The sequence below is a fragment of the Mustela lutreola genome, chromosome 14, assembly GCF_030435805.1.
Source record: "Mustela lutreola isolate mMusLut2 chromosome 14, mMusLut2.pri, whole genome shotgun sequence".
Taxonomy (NCBI): Eukaryota; Metazoa; Chordata; class Mammalia; order Carnivora; family Mustelidae; genus Mustela; species Mustela lutreola.
Genome location: NC_081303.1, coordinates 5,825,545 through 5,842,801, shown reverse-complemented (window position 1 = coordinate 5,842,801; position 17,257 = coordinate 5,825,545). Strand labels below are relative to the sequence as shown.

The 17,257-nt window shown below is 55.0% G+C and overlaps 1 protein-coding gene across 3 annotated transcripts; it reads left to right on the top strand.

The window, feature by feature from the left end:
- The first annotated feature begins 1,288 nt into the window (after positions 1-1,288).
- Positions 1,289-12,446, top strand: POGK (pogo transposable element derived with KRAB domain). Of its 3 annotated transcripts, none has more exons than XM_059147163.1 (5): positions 1,289-1,417; positions 2,831-2,964; positions 8,151-8,277; positions 9,278-9,376; positions 10,620-12,446. In XM_059147163.1, the coding sequence occupies exons 2-5, from the start codon at positions 2,833-2,835 to the stop codon at positions 12,089-12,091; spliced, it is 1,830 nt and encodes a 609-aa protein (XP_059003146.1). In that variant the 5' UTR covers positions 1,289-1,417; positions 2,831-2,832; the 3' UTR covers positions 12,092-12,446. The 3 variants fall into 3 exon arrangements, with proteins under 3 accessions (XP_059003146.1, XP_059003147.1, XP_059003145.1); XM_059147164.1 differs by lacking the exon at positions 1,289-1,417 and adding an exon at positions 1,516-1,601; XM_059147162.1 differs by lacking the exon at positions 1,289-1,417 and adding an exon at positions 2,195-2,572.
- Positions 12,447-17,257: the final 4,811 nt, after the last annotated feature.

The following is a 17,257-nucleotide window of genomic DNA, read 5'->3' as shown; positions in this document are numbered from 1 at the left end:
TTTGAGTCATGTTCTTTGTCCGTCCGTTAGACGTTTCTCATATCGTATGTCAGGCCGTGTAAGACCCGCACAGCTCCACGCAGCCTGTCCCCGGCACAGAGGAGTGACCTTCACGTCGAAGTCCATAGAAATGGCCGCAAAAACGGGGGGAGAGAGATTTTCCCAGCGGCTGCTTAGATCACAGGCACAGTCTGCCAAGTCTGAGGAAACCCTCCCTGACCAAATGTTGGTCGCACTGAGCCGCCCCCTCCACCAGGCCTCCGCCTCGGGCGGCCCACGTGCCCCTCCCCCCACAGCCGGAGAGCCGCGCGGCGTCCGTCCACGCAGACCCCCGCCGGGACGTCCTCCCGAAGCCTCGTCCCGACCGACCGCCGCTCCCGCGAGCTTCCAGCCCGACGCCCCACGCCGCCCGCGGGCCCCGCGGCCCCAGCTCGTCTCTGCCGCTTCCGAGTCGAGCCCGTCTCGCCCCCCGCGTGGTCGTCTCCACGCCGGCTTCGTATTTCTGAAGAAAGCCCTCCTGTCCCGTCTTACCACACGCGCCGGGATAACTGTTTTCTTTCACGACCCCCCAACAAAAACCCAGACCCCGAGTCTTTTTCCGGAGCGGGACGGGCTCCGGGGCTCGCGCGCTCCCCGGCCACAGCGCGGTCGTCGGGCGCCCCGCGGCACAGCCTCCCCGGCGGCCTCCTGCACCGCCCCACGCGGGCGGCCGACGGCGGCGCCTCAGGAAGTTCCTTCCCGGCGGCCCCGGAGCTCCGCACCCGCGCCGGCCCGCGGCCCGCCGGGCTTCCTCGAAGGCCCCGACCCCCTCCTCGGCCGCCCCACCCCTCGCGGGTCCGCCCTTCCCGAGGCCCCCCGGGAAGCTCGGCGCCGGCGCCTCGGGCGCTCCCGCAGCCCCGGAGGACCCGGCGGGCGCCTCACAGCCGGCGAGAGCAGAAGCCCGGGCCCCGCGGCCTCCCGCCGCCGAGGGCGCACACGGCGCGCGGAAGCCGACGGCGCGCGGGGTGGGGGTGGGGGCGGGGGGGGAACCGAGAGCGCGGCGGGCGCGGCGGGCGCGGCGGGCGCGGCGGCGCAGGCCGGTCCGCGGGAGACGCGGCGAGGGTCGGGCGCTCGGCCCGGAGCTCCGCGACGCGCCGAGCGGCCGGAAGCTGCGCGGGGAGGAGGGTCCGGAGCGGCCGCGGGCGCCGTCCCCCCGCGCCGCCGCGGCCGCTGACATCAGCCGCGCTCCTCCCCTCGCTCCCAACACCCTCAGCTCGCGGCCGGACCCTCCTCCTCCCACCACGTGTCCTCCCCGCTCCCTCCCGAGGGGGCCGCTCGCACGGGAAGCCGGAGAGGCGGCGGGGATGGCGCTGTGACAGCGGGGCCGGAGCCCTCGGCGTCTCCCCCCGCGGCCGCGGCCCCGCGCCCCGGCCGCCCGGTGAGTGCGCGCGGGCGGCGGGCGGGCGGGAGGCCCGGGGTGGCGGGGCCCTTCCCGCGACTCCGGGGCGGCTCGGCGGCGGCGGCGGGGGCGGGGGCGCGAGGCTGCAGCGGCGGCGGCCGCCACCGTCTTTGTTGCGGGCCCGCCCGGGTGGCAGGCGGCGCCGGCTCCCGCCGCCCGGCAGGTGCGCCAGGGCGGGGAGGGGGCCCGGGCGGGGAGGAGGGCTGGGCCGCGGCGGGAGGCGGGGGCGGCGGGGGCGCTCCCGGCGCGGGACCCGGGAGAAAGGGAAATGGGACAAGATGGCTGGAGAAATCCGAGCGCGCCCGGGGGCGCGGCGGCCGCGGGCGGGGCGCGGGGGCCGTGGGCGGGTGGGCGGCGGCCCCGGCCGCGGGCGCCTCGCGAGGGGCACACCGCCGCTGCCGGGCGGTGTCACCTCTGCCCCCACCTCTTGCCCAGGAGCGGGCGGGGGAGGCCGCGGCCAAGTTCGGGCCCCAGCTCCGGAGACCTGAAACCCGGTCCGCTTGCCCCAGACCCGTCGCGTTCGCCCGTCCTGTTTGGAAATCTCGAAAAAGCACACTTGGAACTCTGGAGGCCTCTTTTCTTTGGAAGCCGGGTTGGCTGCGGGCCCCCAGGATGCACGCTCACTCACACCTAGCAATTGCCCGCGCCCCTAGAGGGCAGGAGCGCGGCCCTTTGTACTGGCCTGCTGTTCTGGCCTGAGAGTGTTTGCGGCCCAGAGGCATTTCCCTGGGGGGCGGGGGGGGGCGGGGTAGCAGATAAGCTGCACCTTCTTGGGGATCCAGGCACACACCGCGCTACGTGTCACTGAGTCTCGGGCAGAATGACTGTTTTCTGCACCAGCTCACGGCAGAATCTTTGGCTTTGGAAAGCCCAGGTGATGGGTATCCCGGGCCCACCAACCCTCCTGATGCTAATCTGGCCCGTAGACACACCTGGTTGAGGAAGTGTCCTATCTGGATCCAGACACCTTGGTGGGTGTCCCCTTTCCTGCCACTGATTTCATGTCTGAGCGGCGCCGGCTGTGAGAAAGTTCCATCGTTCACAGCACTCTTGAAAAACCTCTTCCAGGAATGTTTACCCACCGGCCTGTTCTGCCCCTGGGTCTCTACAGAACCAGTCTGGTCTCTTCCACAGGTAGCTTTTTTAACTATCTGAAGGCAGTCGGCTGTGCTATCTGCCTGCAGCCCCTCTTCTCATAATTAAATATGTCACCTTCCAGCTTCCTGGTGCTTTTCCTAAATCCCTTCCTCTCCAGGCCTGACTCCATTCCTTCCCTCCCTCCAGCCTGAACAGGGCTCGGGGCTGAGAGGTTTGTGCACACTAAGCCACCCCCATCCTGGGTTTTGAAGAGTTCACACCAGCGCCTTGATTTTTCTCAACTGAATCTTGCAGACATGGAGTCCACAGCCTACACTCTCAATCTGACCCTAAAAGAAGAAGAAGAGGAAGAAGAGATTCAGAGCCGGGACCTGGAGGATGGCCCCACAGATATGCAGAAAGTCCGGATCTGCTCCGAGGGTGGATGGGTAAGTGAGAAGGTGTGGGGTCCGCACAGCTGGGAGGAGAGAAGCAGGCCTGGGAGCCAGGCTTGTTTTAAGTCTCCTCGTAAGGCAGGCATAGGAAGTAAAAATAGCCCAGCCCAGCCCGGTATGTTTGCATTCCTGAGAAAACAGTCCTGTGGCTTTAAAAGGCACTGTGGAGAATGGAAGAGCCGGTTATAGGAATGGTCTCTTATCATCATTCGGATTGGAAATCCAAGAGGCAGAGAGCTGATCTCTCTGCTGTTCCCCCTGAGTCCCCTGTATCCTGCTCAGTGCCAGGCATGGTGCAAACCAGGTACTGAACTGCCGGGCTTGCTGATCTCTGGTAAAGAAAAAAATTATCCTGACGCTTGTGAAGATGATAAAGAAGGCTATTCAGGACTGTTGCGATAGGTGTCAAGACTGTTGCAGTAGGAAAGAGAGCTGGGGCTCAACACGGAATACAGTGAGACCAGCGGGGATTTCTAGCCAAGGAGCCAGAGCGGAGGGGTCAGTGGACGGAAAGTTACTCAGGGGAGATATCAAGAATAGGGGGATTCTTGCTAAAGGCCGGGCTGGGCAGGCTGGGGAGCCCGCATGGTGGCCTGGCGGAGAAGAGGGCTCAAGGAACCTGACTGAGTTTGGGAAGGAGAGAGTCTGCTGCTGGTGGAAGGGACCCCTTTGAAACAAGACTTGGGATGTTGAGCTGACATGCAGAGAGCTTCGGGACGGGAGGCCAGTTGGTTCTCTGTGACCGCCGCTCGTGATAGCATGCACAGGGGAGCTGCATTTCCAGAAGAGTGTGGTAGAATTAGAGTGAATTTAGAAAAAAGTGAATGCAGCACAGTCCATCCTAACCCCAGCTGGCCCGCCTGTGGCAGGTCTCAGTTGTGGCGCAGCGCGTCTGTGGCCTTGTGCCATGGGAGCTTCTGGACATTTCAGGGGGGAAATGTAGGTGTAATGGGTGTTTATTGTTATGCTTGGGTGTGGTTATTCACAGTACATACTAGACATCATGCCGTTTGGGCACAAACGGTGAAAATCTTTTTTTTTTTTTTTTTTTTTTTTTTTAAGATTTTATTTATTTATTTGACAGATAGAGATCACAAGTAGGCAGAGAGGCAGGCAGAGAGAGAGGAGGAAGCAGGCTCCCCGCCGAGCAGAGAGCCCGATGTGGGACTCGATCCCAGGACCCCGAGATCATGACCTGAGCCGAAGGCAGCGGCCCAACCCACTGAGCCACCCAGGCGCCCACAAACGGTGAAAATCTTAAACATGCAACAAATTGACATTCCTTTTCCCTGCTTAGTTTTATATGTCAACGTTATCAGTAGCCACTATATTCTTTGTTTCCAGTAAGAGATCTGTATTCCTAGAATCCTAGTCCTCCCAAATGTCCAGTTTGGCTCCTCTCCCACACAGGAGAACTGGGGAGCAGAGGGGTTATCTACTCTGCCCCAGGGATACACATGTGCACTGGTATTTGGTCTTAAAAATGCCTCTTGAGCTGGACCCTTAAAAGTAGTGCATTTTGTTGTGTGTACGTTATACCTCAATCAAAAAAGAAAAGAAAAACAATACAGCACCAGGCCCTGGGCTCATTGTCTGGCTGTCTAGGCCGCACTGCCCTTGTCTTTTTGTGGTGTTCTCTCTGCCTGTCCCAGCCTCCTCCCTGGTTCTGCTCCCCCATGGCCGGGGAGACTTGGGAGGACAGGAGTCAGTCCCATCTAGCCTGGAGTGAGACCTCAAGGCAGGAGAATCCTTGGGCTTTAAGGCTTAATCGGCCAACCCAGAACATCTAGGTAGCGTGGATGGGGCCTCACTCGGGCTGGAGAACTCAAGAGGCTCTCAGCAGAAGGCAGGCATGCCTTCTTGAGCAGTGGGTAGCTTGACTCCCAGACCTGCCCCCTCCTGGGGACATCTGGCAATATTTGAAGACATTTTGGGCTCTCGTGACTTGGGTCAGCTGCTAGGGAGAGACCAGGGACACTGCTGAACACCTATAGTGTGCAGGACAGCCCCCCGTCAGCCATCAGTGCTGAGGCTGACAACCTGGCGTTAGGGTATTAAACGAGGGAGAGAAAGGAAATGAATCTTCCTTAGATAGGTAGTTGGGTTGTAGAGAGTGGGGTTAGGGCGATCAATAAAAGCCTTTCCGATGTAAGACCTGTGCTATGTATTAGGATAACATTTCATAGGAGACTTGGAGTTTCAAGGAGAGAAAAGGAAAAAATCTTTCATGAATTGAGTAGCAGTGGCCAAGGAAAGGGAGGAGGCCTGCACTCCAGACACAAGGAGGCCCGAGCAGGAGCCCCAAGAGGAAAGCTTGTGGGCAGAGTTGGGAGCAGCTCCCGCGACTCAGTGGCCTGCTGAGAAGCCTGGGCTTTGGGATCAGACTCTAACTTGGTGACTGCCAGCCAGGTACAGAGCAGCTGCTTCCTCACCATAAAGGTAGGGTAGTGGGTCCCATTTCTTTATGTTATGTAAAGGATTCCATAAGATACTTAAACGTGTAAGAGGGACTGCCCCTGGTGCCCGGTGTCCAGCAGACCCTCTCCCTGTGCACCGGTCACAGCCCTTGGCCCTGAGCTCCCTGCCACCTTCGCTGCGTGGTTCTGCCGCGTCCTCAGCGAGGCTGTGTGGCGTCTCCGTGCTGCCTGACGGTGACCCCTGGAGGGGCACTGGACGCCAGCTTGCCGGCAGAGCAGGGCCGCACACAGCCGAAGGAGAGAACGTGTCTGAGGTGTCCTGCTGTTCTGAGGAGAGGGAAGGGGACAGGGATTGAGGGTCCCTACCTGGGAGGCCGGAAAGGGTGTCTGGGCGTTGGACACAGGCTGCCTGATTTCTGAGTGTTGCCCAGGGCCGGCCCTGTTTACCTTCTGCTGTGCTCAGCCCGATGAAAAGCCTCTGGGGAGAAGGGAGGCTGCGCCACGGGGCCTGGCTGAAGGCTCGCCCCGTTCTCACAGAGGCTCGCTGTGAAGGGACTGTCCAGCCACGGTACTGTGTGTCTCTGGAGCATAATGTGGGCTTGTTTGAAGAGCCTCTGGGCATCAGTTGTATGAGGACATGAATCTGGCCCCAGCCAGCCTCCAGCTACCTTCTCGGGGCTTCAGGGCTCCTGATGTTCTTACCAGGCCGGGGACAGGTTACCTTTGTGAGTATCGCTAGACCCTCCGAAATGACAGGCTTAGCCAGTCCTGTGTCCCGTTCCATCAGCACAGGGAGGAGGACTATAAATAGGTATGGCCTGGATCTGGAATTTCCTAGGGAGAGAAGAGGCCAACGAGAGAGTTGTCCCGGAGCCTGGGGAATGGGAAGGGGCGGGGTGGGAAAGTCCCGGCTGCCTGGCTTTCCAGACCGATGAAGCCCGAGGAAGACCCAGCGATCCGAGCCCTTTTCCCTTCTAGTATTTCACGCGTACTTCAAAGAGGAGGCTAGGTTGTGTGACAGACAACATTTCATAATTCTTTGAAGCCGTTCTGAGTGGAACAAGAGAAGGGAAAATCGGATATTGTTTGCTTAAATCACAAACACATTGTTCAGTGATCGCGATCTACAAGAAGTGTCCTAAGTGTGGGGAGATGGGGTGGGCATAGGTTTGCGCTGAGCGAACTTGTGTTCCAGCGGGAGAAGCGGACACGGGACCCGGAAGAACTCTGCGTTGTGATGAGGGCCGCCCTGCTGTTGAGCTCAGAGCGCCACGGGAACGTGTAGGTGGGCACACAGCCCGGGGCAGGGCGGGCTTGCTTGGGTGTTAGCCAGGCCGGGAGTGGGGAAGACCTCGGAGCCCGGGGGCGGGGGGAGAGCCACGTGCAGGGACCTGAAAGGTCAGGGTGTGTTTTGCTTGGGACCTGCAGGCATGGAGTCCCGCTGTGCGCGGAGGTGGAACAGAGTGGAGAGCTGGTCACCGGGGAGGCCACTTTGCTTTGTAGGGTCTGGAGCCTGGAACCCAGAGAGTGCTCGGTCCAGACCTAGTGCTGCCGTTCATTGGCTGTGTGACTGTGACTGACAACAGGGCCTCTCTGAACCCATTTCCTCCCGGATTAAATGGGGTTGTTGGAGAAAACAGATGAAGCAGTTACAGGGCCTGTCCTAGGAAGTGCTCCCTACATAGAGGGTGCCCTGGGAGTGGGAAGGGGGGACGTGGACTTTGGGAGTAAGGAGAAATGCCAGTGTCCAAATGACTGAGGGCTGGACACCCAAAGAAGCTACAGGCTGTGCAGACACTAATTTTCTAAGCTGATGAAAAACGGTCTCATAATCACTCAAGCTCTGGACTCAGCCTTGGGGAATAGCTTTGAAAGCCACAATACAAAGGAACCAGCCTGAAACCCAGTGATTTCTTTACCGCTGACATGATGAACTTCAGAGTAGGACTTTGAGTGGCTGAAAGGCACAGCACGATAAAAAGAAGAGCGCACAGCTGAGTGGACGAGAGGCCGCTGGGTTGGCGGCCCGGCTGCCCTTGGGGGCCAGTGCCCATTCCCACCGCTGGGGCGGGGGCAGTGGGGAGAGGAGTAGAGCAGCCTTCTCTGTCCTTAGGGCTTTCTGCGGAAGGTCTAGGCATGAAAGCAAACCAGTTTGCTCCAGTATCTCATTACATAAATTTAAGCTCTAATTAGCTCTTCTTGCCTCCTACTCGTGCTCTTGGAGATTAGAAAAGGCCAAATGAGGCCTTCTCGCTCACTGGCTCCTCCTGGGCTTTGGGTTCTGAGTCAAATGGTAGGGCTGGTGCCCCTGGAAAGGAGAACGGGGTGCAGGAACACCTCCACACTCCAACCCTGGGCCAGGGATCTGCCGACTCCAGGAAGGCAGGGGCTGGCTGGGCCTGTTGCATTGGTGGGGGGTTGACTCAGGGGGTTTGGGGCAGTTGCTCCGGGGCCTGCAGTGGGGGCTGAGCTGGGATCAGCTGTCCCTGCCGCATGTGTCCCAGCCTGGTGATCTGGTGATCAGTGCTGGGAAGCTTTTCTTCTCGAGGTGCTGCTCTCCTGATCTGTGGACCGAGGCAGTAGTAGACACTCGGCAGGGCCCATGAGACCTGGGCCGTGTGCTTGTTTTGCCTCTAGTAGCCTAGCAAGTGTGGACAGAGCATGTCCCACAGGTCACGGCCCCTCCCCTGTGAAATGAAGGTATGTGAGTCTGTATCTGCATGTGCCTATTAGTTGTTGAGAAAGGCCTGTTCCCTGTTTCAGGTGCCCGCCCTATTCGATGAGGTGGCCATATATTTTTCCGATGAGGAGTGGGAAGTTTTGACCGAGCAACAGAAGGCCCTCTACCGGGAAGTCATGAGGATGAATTATGAAACTGTCCTGTCCCTGGGTAAAGCTTTGTTTTCCTTTGTCTCCTGGAAGCTCGGAGCCCAGAGAGTTGTTCCCATGTCTCTTCTCTGGTGTGTCCGACATCCCTTTCTCCTGAACGTGGACTCTGTCTCCTCAGTGCCTCTGCCCATTTAATTTCCTGTTTTTGATGTAGGCAGGATATAAATATTGTGTCCTTCTACCCAGCAACTTGTGCCGGCTCTCCGAACTCTGCTTATTCAACCCAGGCATTCACATTAAAACGTCATAACCTGGGGCCTCTGGGCAGCTCGGTCGGTTAAGCATCAACTCTTGATTTCAGCTCAGGGCATGCTCTCAGGCTCGTGAGATCAGAGCCCCGCATCAGGCTCTGTGCTCAGTGCGGTACCTGCTTAGTTTTCTCTCTCTCTCTGTCTGCCTCTGTCTCTTTCTCTCCCTGGCCCTCTGCCCCTGTACCATGTACCACGTGCACATGTGCTCTGTCTCTCAAATAAATAACTAAAACTTAAAAAAAAAAAAAAAAAAAGACAAGACCAGACCTCGGAAATGTCAGCACAGGTCTGGGCCTGTGTTTCATAGATTCCTTAGGAGGGAAGGCTGGTCTCCTTACTGCCCTGTCAGGCCTCAGCCCCTTGGGAACGTGCTCCCAAAGACTCCTTCCCTCCAGCATTCATAAGCCATGTAATAAGAACGGAGCCAGCTGGGGACATTGCCTAGTCCGCGCATATATGTTCCAGAATGTTCGTCCGCCCACTTCCCCACTCCACGCGGTTCGTTTTGTTGTTGTTGCTGGGACCAGCCCTCGCCAGCAGAGATCCATCAGTTCCCTTGGACAGACATACTTCCTATCACATCTTTTCTTTAAATACCCCTGAGCCCCTTTCCCCCATCTTTTGTACATTTCCACATCGAGAACGGCTTGTGCATGGGAGGGTATTCCTCAAGTATTATAAAATACTTGTTTCGGCGGTGCTGTGAGACAGTAACACACAGCTGTTGCCTGTTTTATTTCCTGTAAACAGAATTCCCATTCCCTAAGCCAGACATGATCACTCGGTTGGAAGGGGACGAGGAGTCTCAGAATTCTGACGAGTGGCAGCTCCAAGGAGGACCTTTGGCAGGTACAGCTAAAGCACTCCAGCGTCCGTCCAGTGGGAACACGGTGAAGCTGGAGTTTCTTTCCATATACGTGGTGTGGGTGTTTGAGAGTAAGGCAGGGTTATGAGGCAGGAAGATGATGGGCTTTGGGATTTTAGAATCTTCTTGCCAGTGCTGCGTGACCTTAGGCCACTTCATTCACCTCTCTGAGCCTCCGTTTCTTCCTCTGTGCACTGTGGATAACAATGGCAGTGTGCAGCGTGCAGGAAGCACCTAGAAGCTTCTGGCGTGTGGCCCAGAGCACGTCCTGGGTGAAGGAGGTCCCCTTGGCAGTGCAGCACGTACCTCTGAAGACCAAGGAGGATAATGTCACAAAGCACGTGGCCAGCGTTAACCTCCCCTGGTTTCTGGTCCATTCCACCTTGGGTAGGAAAAGCAGGAGCAGATGCAGTACATATGTGAGCAAGTGTGTCTGAGACGCTCACGGTCCTTTGTCAGGCGCTGTAGCTAGGAGGGTAGTAGTTGGTAAAGACAGGTTTCGAGCAGCCAGTGGTTTTACTCACCTCTCTCTAGCTAAGAGTCTAAAATGCCATAGTTCATTGATTCTAAGACATTCCTCTGCCGCCACTTTGTTAATATCTCTGAAATTAAGAACGCCTGTTAGAATTAATGGCATTTTCCCCCCTTTTTAATGGTGTGTCTTGCAACAGGTGGCATCTGAGTTTTGGTGAGAAAGGATAATTTTCCCAAGCACTATTTGGTTTCTGTGACCACCTTCTAAATAGACACATACAGTGAAACCCAGTTCTGACGTTGGTGGGAAGGAACTAGTTTTCTGCCTTAGAGGCTTAACTGTGCTAAGTATGGTTTTGCTGTAGGTTTTCTTGGTTTAAGGGGTGTGAATCGGACCATGATGCATCTAAATTCTGTATTGTATTATGGTGTGTGGGTTATATTCGGTTTTTCAGAAACAAAAAAGTATTTGGACCCAAACATGGCCCACAAAACAGCTAATGGCGTGACCCACGTTGGGTACCTGTATTCAGTTCCCGACTCTGGCCCTTTCGAGCCCACCGACCTGGATGTATTCGCTTCTGGTCGTCCGGGAATTGGCAGATGAGGAAGGGCTTAGGGATGCTGTCTGTTTTAGAGTTACTGTTCGGGTGACCCTCAGGCTAAGACCTTCCCGGCATCGACCCCATGCCGGGGATAGGCCGGAGGTCCTGCTAAGTGCTGTGCTCTCTGCCCCTCCCCGTTTGTCTGCAGAACCCGAGGAGTCGGAGGTCAAGGCCGCGGACTGGGCAGGTCCCGTGAGCGCCGCCTCGCAGTTTCCCCAGCCCCAGCCCCTGGACGGGCTGGGCCTGCGGCTGCCCCGCGACCTCACGGAGCTGCCCGAGTGGAGCGAGGGCTACCCCTTCTACATGGCCATGGGCTTCCCGGGCTGCGAGCTCTCGGCGGACGACCTCGCCGGCAAGTTCCAGTTCAGCCGGGGCATGCGGCGCAGCTACGACGCGGGCTTCAAGCTCATGGTGGTGGAGTTCGCCGAGAGCACCAACAACTGCCAGGCGGCCAAGCAGTTCGGGGTGCTGGAGAAGAACGTCCGCGACTGGCGCAAGGTGAAGCCGCAGCTGCAGAACGCGCACGCCATGCGCCGCGCCTTCCGCGGCCCCAAGAACGGCCGCTTCGCCCTGGTGGACCAGCGAGTGGCCGAGTACGTCAGGTACATGCAGGCCAAGGGCGACCCCATCACCCGCGAGGCGATGCAGCTGAAGGCCCTGGAGATCGCGCAGGAGATGAACATTCCGGAGAAGGGCTTCAAGGCCAGCCTGGGCTGGTGCCGGCGCATGATGCGGCGGTACGACCTGTCCCTGCGACACAAGGTGCCGGTGCCGCAGCAGCTGCCCGAGGACCTGACGGAGAAGCTCGTCACCTACCAGCGGAGCGTGCTGGCGCTGCGCAGGGCGCATGACTACCAGGTGGCCCAGATGGGCAACGCCGACGAGACGCCCATCTGCCTCGAGGTGCCGTCGCGTGTCACGGTGGACAACCAGGGCGAGAAGCCGGTGCTGGTCAAGACGCCCGGCAGGGAGAAGCTCAAGATCACGGCCATGCTGGGGGTCTTGGCGGACGGGCGGAAGCTGCCGCCCTACATCATCCTGCGGGGCACGTACATCCCGCCCGGCAAGTTCCCGAGCGGGATGGAAATCCGCTGCCACCGCTACGGCTGGATGACGGAGGACCTGATGCAGGACTGGCTGGAGGTGGTGTGGCGGCGGCGGACGGGCGCGGCGCCCAAGCAGCGCGGGATGCTCATCGTCAACGGCTTCCGCGGCCACGCCACCGACTCGGTCAAGAGCTCCATGGAGAGCATGAACACCGACATGGTGATCATCCCCGGCGGCCTGACCTCGCAGCTGCAGGTGCTGGACGTGGTGGTCTACAAGCCGCTCAACGACAGCGTCCGGGCCCAGTACTCCAACTGGCTGCTGGCCGGCAACCTGGCGCTCAGCCCCACGGGCAACGCCAAGAAGCCGCCCCTGGGTCTCTTCCTGGAGTGGGTCATGGTCGCCTGGAACAGCATCTCCAGTGAGTCCATCGTCCAGGGCTTCAGGAAGTGCCACATCTCCAGCAACTTGGAAGACGAAGATGACGTCCTGTGGGAGATCGAGAGCGAGCTTCCAGGAGGCGGGGAGGCGCCCAAGGAATGCGAGGCGGAGGCGGCAGCGGAGGGCAACTGACCTGAGGGGAGAGCCCAGGTAATGGGGGGCCCCAAGGACCACTTGGCGCCTCCAGTGACAGCCTCTTCGGGTTCCCCAGACACCCCTCCTCTTGCCGCTACTGTCTCCTGTTCCAAGAGCTCTCTAGCCTGGGGTCAGGGCGCCACCGACACCCCGCCACGGGCTTCTCCCTGACATCAGCCTGCGGTTGCCTGGCTTATCTGTGGGTGTTGGACCGGAAGCGCTTGTACCATACCTAAAATGAACAGGGTCAGCTACCAGAATATTTCCTCTGAGCGCCGTCCTGCGCAAATTATTTGGGCCTGAAAGGATATAGTCTGACATTGCTCATTTAAACAAAAAGTTTTGTCCTGAAGCCAACTTTCTTCTTTCCCTTATAAATCATGTTGAGCATTTAGGGCCGGGTTATGTTATCTGATGCCCTTGGAGCGACTGTGCTCCCTTTCTGGGGCCTGTAGGGCCGTCATGGGGGAGAGCAGGGTGCTGTGGGCCTCGGCTCTCCGTCCTGGAGTGGTCCGCAGAAGCCCACTGGGACGTGAGAACGGTAGCTTAGGCTTGCTTTTCCCTAGGAATTCAGAGGTGTTTTCGAAGGTCATCTTAGTCTCCTAGTGACCTTCACATGGATGGAGGGAGCAGTTGCAGTAATTTCTTGTAGTCCACTGACGTCTGAAGGGAGAGATTTCTAAATTGAATCTTTGCACCAAAAAAAGAAAACAGGGCACATATCTAGGACTACAGTGAGTAAAGTCCAAGGACTAGGACAATAGGCCTGGAATTTTCAGAGTTGAATATAGAAGGGGAGCAGCTTTAAGAGGAAGCGGGGGGTGGGACTGACAGATGACACCGGTGACGGTTCACCAAAGTGAACAAGTGGAGGGGAGCCTCCACCCCCCCACCCCCACCCCCCGCCACATACACAGCTGGAGATGAGGGAACAGCCCACCAGGTACAGATTCATTTTACCCTCTTGCTTTCATTTGCCTAATGGTCAGTTCATTTGTTTCCAGAGACACAGTTCAGTATGAAAGATCATTCCTCCTTTCACCGAGGACCTAAAACTATTTTGAGGTTCTTCGTCCTTCTGTAGCGGAACTACCTGGTTCCATCCTCCTTGCTTTTTTCTCGAAGCAAATGCTGACAAGTCTTTCGTCCCGCTCCTTGCTGCATTAACTCCAGGAGAGACTCCGTCTCCGCCCCTGCCCCCAAACCCAAGTGTACTCATGCTGCTGGACTCCAGGGCGGTTCTGAGACCCTCGGTGACCGTGGGGCCCGGGAGGGGTTCTTACTGTTGCATTCGAATCTCCGAAACTGCTTTCCCCCGCCTCGTGTCCCCTTCCCTTTCCCTCCACGAACTTTGCCTCCCTTTTCTGCTTACCACTATACAAATCAAACTTGGGCTTATGGGTTTTCATTCTTTTCTCATCTTAGCTTTTTTTCCCCTTTTATGCATTTTTTAAATTTCCTAAGCTCTTGCTACCAGAAGAGGAAAGGGAGGAGACAGGGCTAGGCTGCAGCTGGGAAGGTAGGCGTGTACGCCTGCTATCATTCGTGACTTCTTGCCCGGCGGGACCGCCAGCCAGCCCTCTGTACGGTGTCTGCCGTCTGGTGAACGGAAGACGTGAGGGAAGTAGTTAGGGATGTCAGTAAACAGGAGATTTAGGAGGGGACAGATGGGCATAAAATTGCCCTTTCCTCATCTGTTCGGAAATCTGACTAATGGAATAATTATGTTCGTTAAAATGTATACGATTTCTAAAATCCAAGGGTTATTTCACACTGAGGTTCGTTCTGTTTGCCAGCAAATGGAACTATTTGAAACAGGTGAGGAGGAGAATCCTCGAGAATATTCCTCAGTGTGGATGCACAGGGTGCAGCAAAAGGCCACAGGGCTCTGGACAGCAGCCTGTGTACCCTATCCTGTGACATAGCCCAGCCCCGCTCCCCATCCACAAAGTGTCAGAAAAGGTGTCTGGGACCCTTGATTTCAGCAGAGACGATGATTAGAGAAGAAATGGCTTCTGTCTCTCTCTCTCTCTCTCTTTTTTTTTTTTTTAAAGAGACTAATCCATGTGTCCATCAAAAAAACAAAAAACAAAACAAAACCTGTAAATATGAAGGAACAAAGGTATTTCCTGGAGAAGAGACCATTTATTCAACACCAACAAGAGACTCAGATGGGCCCAACTCTGCTGGTGTCTGTCCTTTCTGTGGAGCAAACCTCAAGTCAGTGTTTTCTTTTGCCTTTAAAAATGCTTCTAACCTGTATCCACACAGGTCAAGACTGCAGAGAAGGTTTTGTGGAAATGACTCCTTTATGTATACCTGCCCCTCACAGATTTCCTCTTTTGGAAAAAGGAGATACTAATGATAACAAAATCCAGATACGCTGGCCTGGCGCCAGCAGATGGCTTTTCTAAAGACAAACTAGGTTCCAGGAAGATACAGGTTAGAATAAACTGTGCTGTTTTATTTATCTTCCCAATCTGATTGGCAGCTAGAATTTTTTAGGATCCTCTTTAATGGCCCCACTGTGTCGTTAGACTTAATGATAGGGCAGCACTTGGTACACAAGCTCTTGTGTTTCTCGGCTGCCTGAAGACGAAGTCACCGTAAATTATCTGCTGTCTACATGGTACGAGGCTCCTTGACTCATCTGATACTTGTTTTGTTGACTTCTTTAATATTTTTATCACGGGGGTATGAGAGGACATGGGCCTTTAGCCACAGCTGTTTCAAGACTTCTAATCTCCTTCTATCCCGCAGGAATAGATGGGAGGTCTTTGAATTTTTACATTATTACAGTAATTTGCATTCCCACGTAAGCTGTTACAAAAACATTCCTTCCAAGCTCTCTGTGCTACAGAAAACATGCCAGGACCTTATAGACAAAGCCATTGCTAGCAATGTCATTCCAATGTCAGCTCTGAATAATAGACTACCATAACCACTTTTCCTCCCTGTAGACTCAGCTCATTTATCTATTATACTGTTCTGGGCATCTTGAAACACCTATTTCTACTCAGGTACTCATTTTCCTATTAGTGATTCGCCTTTCTCGTATTTTTAAAACCAGTTTTCCTCCAAGGGCACGGGGGGATATTTCACTTAGTTTCTGGTAACTGAGTAACTTTCGGTATGTGAATTGTTTCTCCCCATTTGCTTTCACCTGTACTGAATTCCTTGTTATCTTCAATGGCATCCAGATCCAGCTACTTATCATTCCAGAAGTTTCCATCCCCTCCACTTCGACTTAATTTATCCTCTACTGTCCTGGTTCCTGGCCCTTCCTCTTTATGTTCTGTTTTACTTGTTTCAGGAGCTTAAATGATTTTATAAGACCTAATTTTGGGTTCCTGCTTTGGAGCCATAGTTTTCTTACAGAGAAGAGCAGAAAATGGGTTCAACTCCTATTTCATTCCACCAACACCTTCTTGAGTCTCATCATCAGCTGATAGATGATGCCTTACAGGTTGCATAGCACTGGAACTTTCCTAGAGTAATGGCTCTACTGTCAGGGTTTTTCTGGGCTCATTCTTCCACTGACTTAATTATGATCTATGCTTAACGGAGTCCCAGTACAACTATTTTGCAGAACGGCTATTACCCTAGAACTACTATAGCACATATTGAGACATAGATGTACTTCCCAGTAGGTAGAAATTGACCCCGACAATAAACTTTGATAATAAAGACAATAGGCTGTCATGGTTTTATTTATTATTTACCTGCTAGCAGTGTAACTCAAACTATGAGTTACACTTTATTCTCCATTCAGTTTGGGGTGTGTGTGTGTGTGCGCGCGCGCGTATGTATATAATATCCTTGAATCGGAGAAGTGTCTGTTCGTGGGTCGGCAATATAAATGTTGGTGCCTGAGGACAGAGGAAAGAAATCCGATATATGTGGTTTTTTTTTTTTTTTTTTTTTTTTTTTTTTTTTTTTAAAGATTTTATTTATTTATTTGACAGAGAGAAATCACAGGTAAGCAGAGAGGCAGGCAGACAGAGGAGGAAGCAGGCTTCTCCCGGAGCAGAGAGCCTGATGCGGGACTCGATCCCAGGACCCCGGGATCATGACCTGAGCCGAAAGCAGAGGCTTTAACCCACTGAGCCACCCAGGCGCCCCGATATATGTGGTTTTAAACTGAATTAAAAGTCTGGGGGTTGGCGGGCTGAAGGGAGGTCTGGCATGAAAAGCTTTTTTCTTTTAAAGATTTTATTTATTTGAGCAAGCACAAGCAGAGGGAGAGGGAGAACCAGACTCCCCACTGAGCAGGGAGCCTGACACAGAGCTCGATCCCAGCACTCGGGGTGCCTGGTTTTACATAGTGATACACCTGTAGCTAAAGGACAATTACTGATGGTCCTGCCAGGAAAAATTAGCTTTAAGTCTGAAATTATCTCGTTTCTAACAGCTTTTTCCTCATTGGGAGAGTTATTTTTCTAAGCTCTTGGTAATAAGCAGTCACGATTTCACTCAGGATCCCAGAGTTGGCAACAGTTAAGAGTTGGAGCCAACCTTTGGTGGAACAGAGGTGTTCAAATCTTTCAGAGACTCCCTTGAAAAATCCCAAGTATCCCTCTACCTTCGATCCCACCTTTCCACTTTCCAAAATGATTCTTGAGGAAGACCGGCATGAAAAGCAGATTTTCATTTAAGCCCAAAACACATGAGAGAAAGGGTGTCCTCTGGTGGCCTGTGGTCCCACCAGAGCAGGTGACCTTGATGTAGGCAGGCCGGATCCTAGAGAGCACCAGCGACTTGCTCCCTGGAAGCCGTCACTGCGACAGGCAGCAGGACATGGCTGAGGCCCCGGCTGCTCTCCATCGAAGGACTGCATAAAGCTTTACCTCCCCGGATGTACAGACGGCCCAAAACAAAGCCACTACATTCACTAGGTGTCACTGCAAATTTTTCTCAATCTAAAAAATTACCTAAAATTCTGAAGGACTTCTCAGACTTGTGCCAAGAACTGAAACCAGGGTGTTTTTAGTTTACACATCCCAAAAGGAAGAAATGGCATACTGAAGTCGGAACCCATTCTTTAATGTTTCGCATCTAGCGCATCCCTCTGCAAAGTCTGCTAAGATCTCAGAGAGCAGGGCTGTTCAAACTTCTGTAGGAGGCAGTTTTCCTTGTATGTTTATTTTAATAAACAAACAAAAA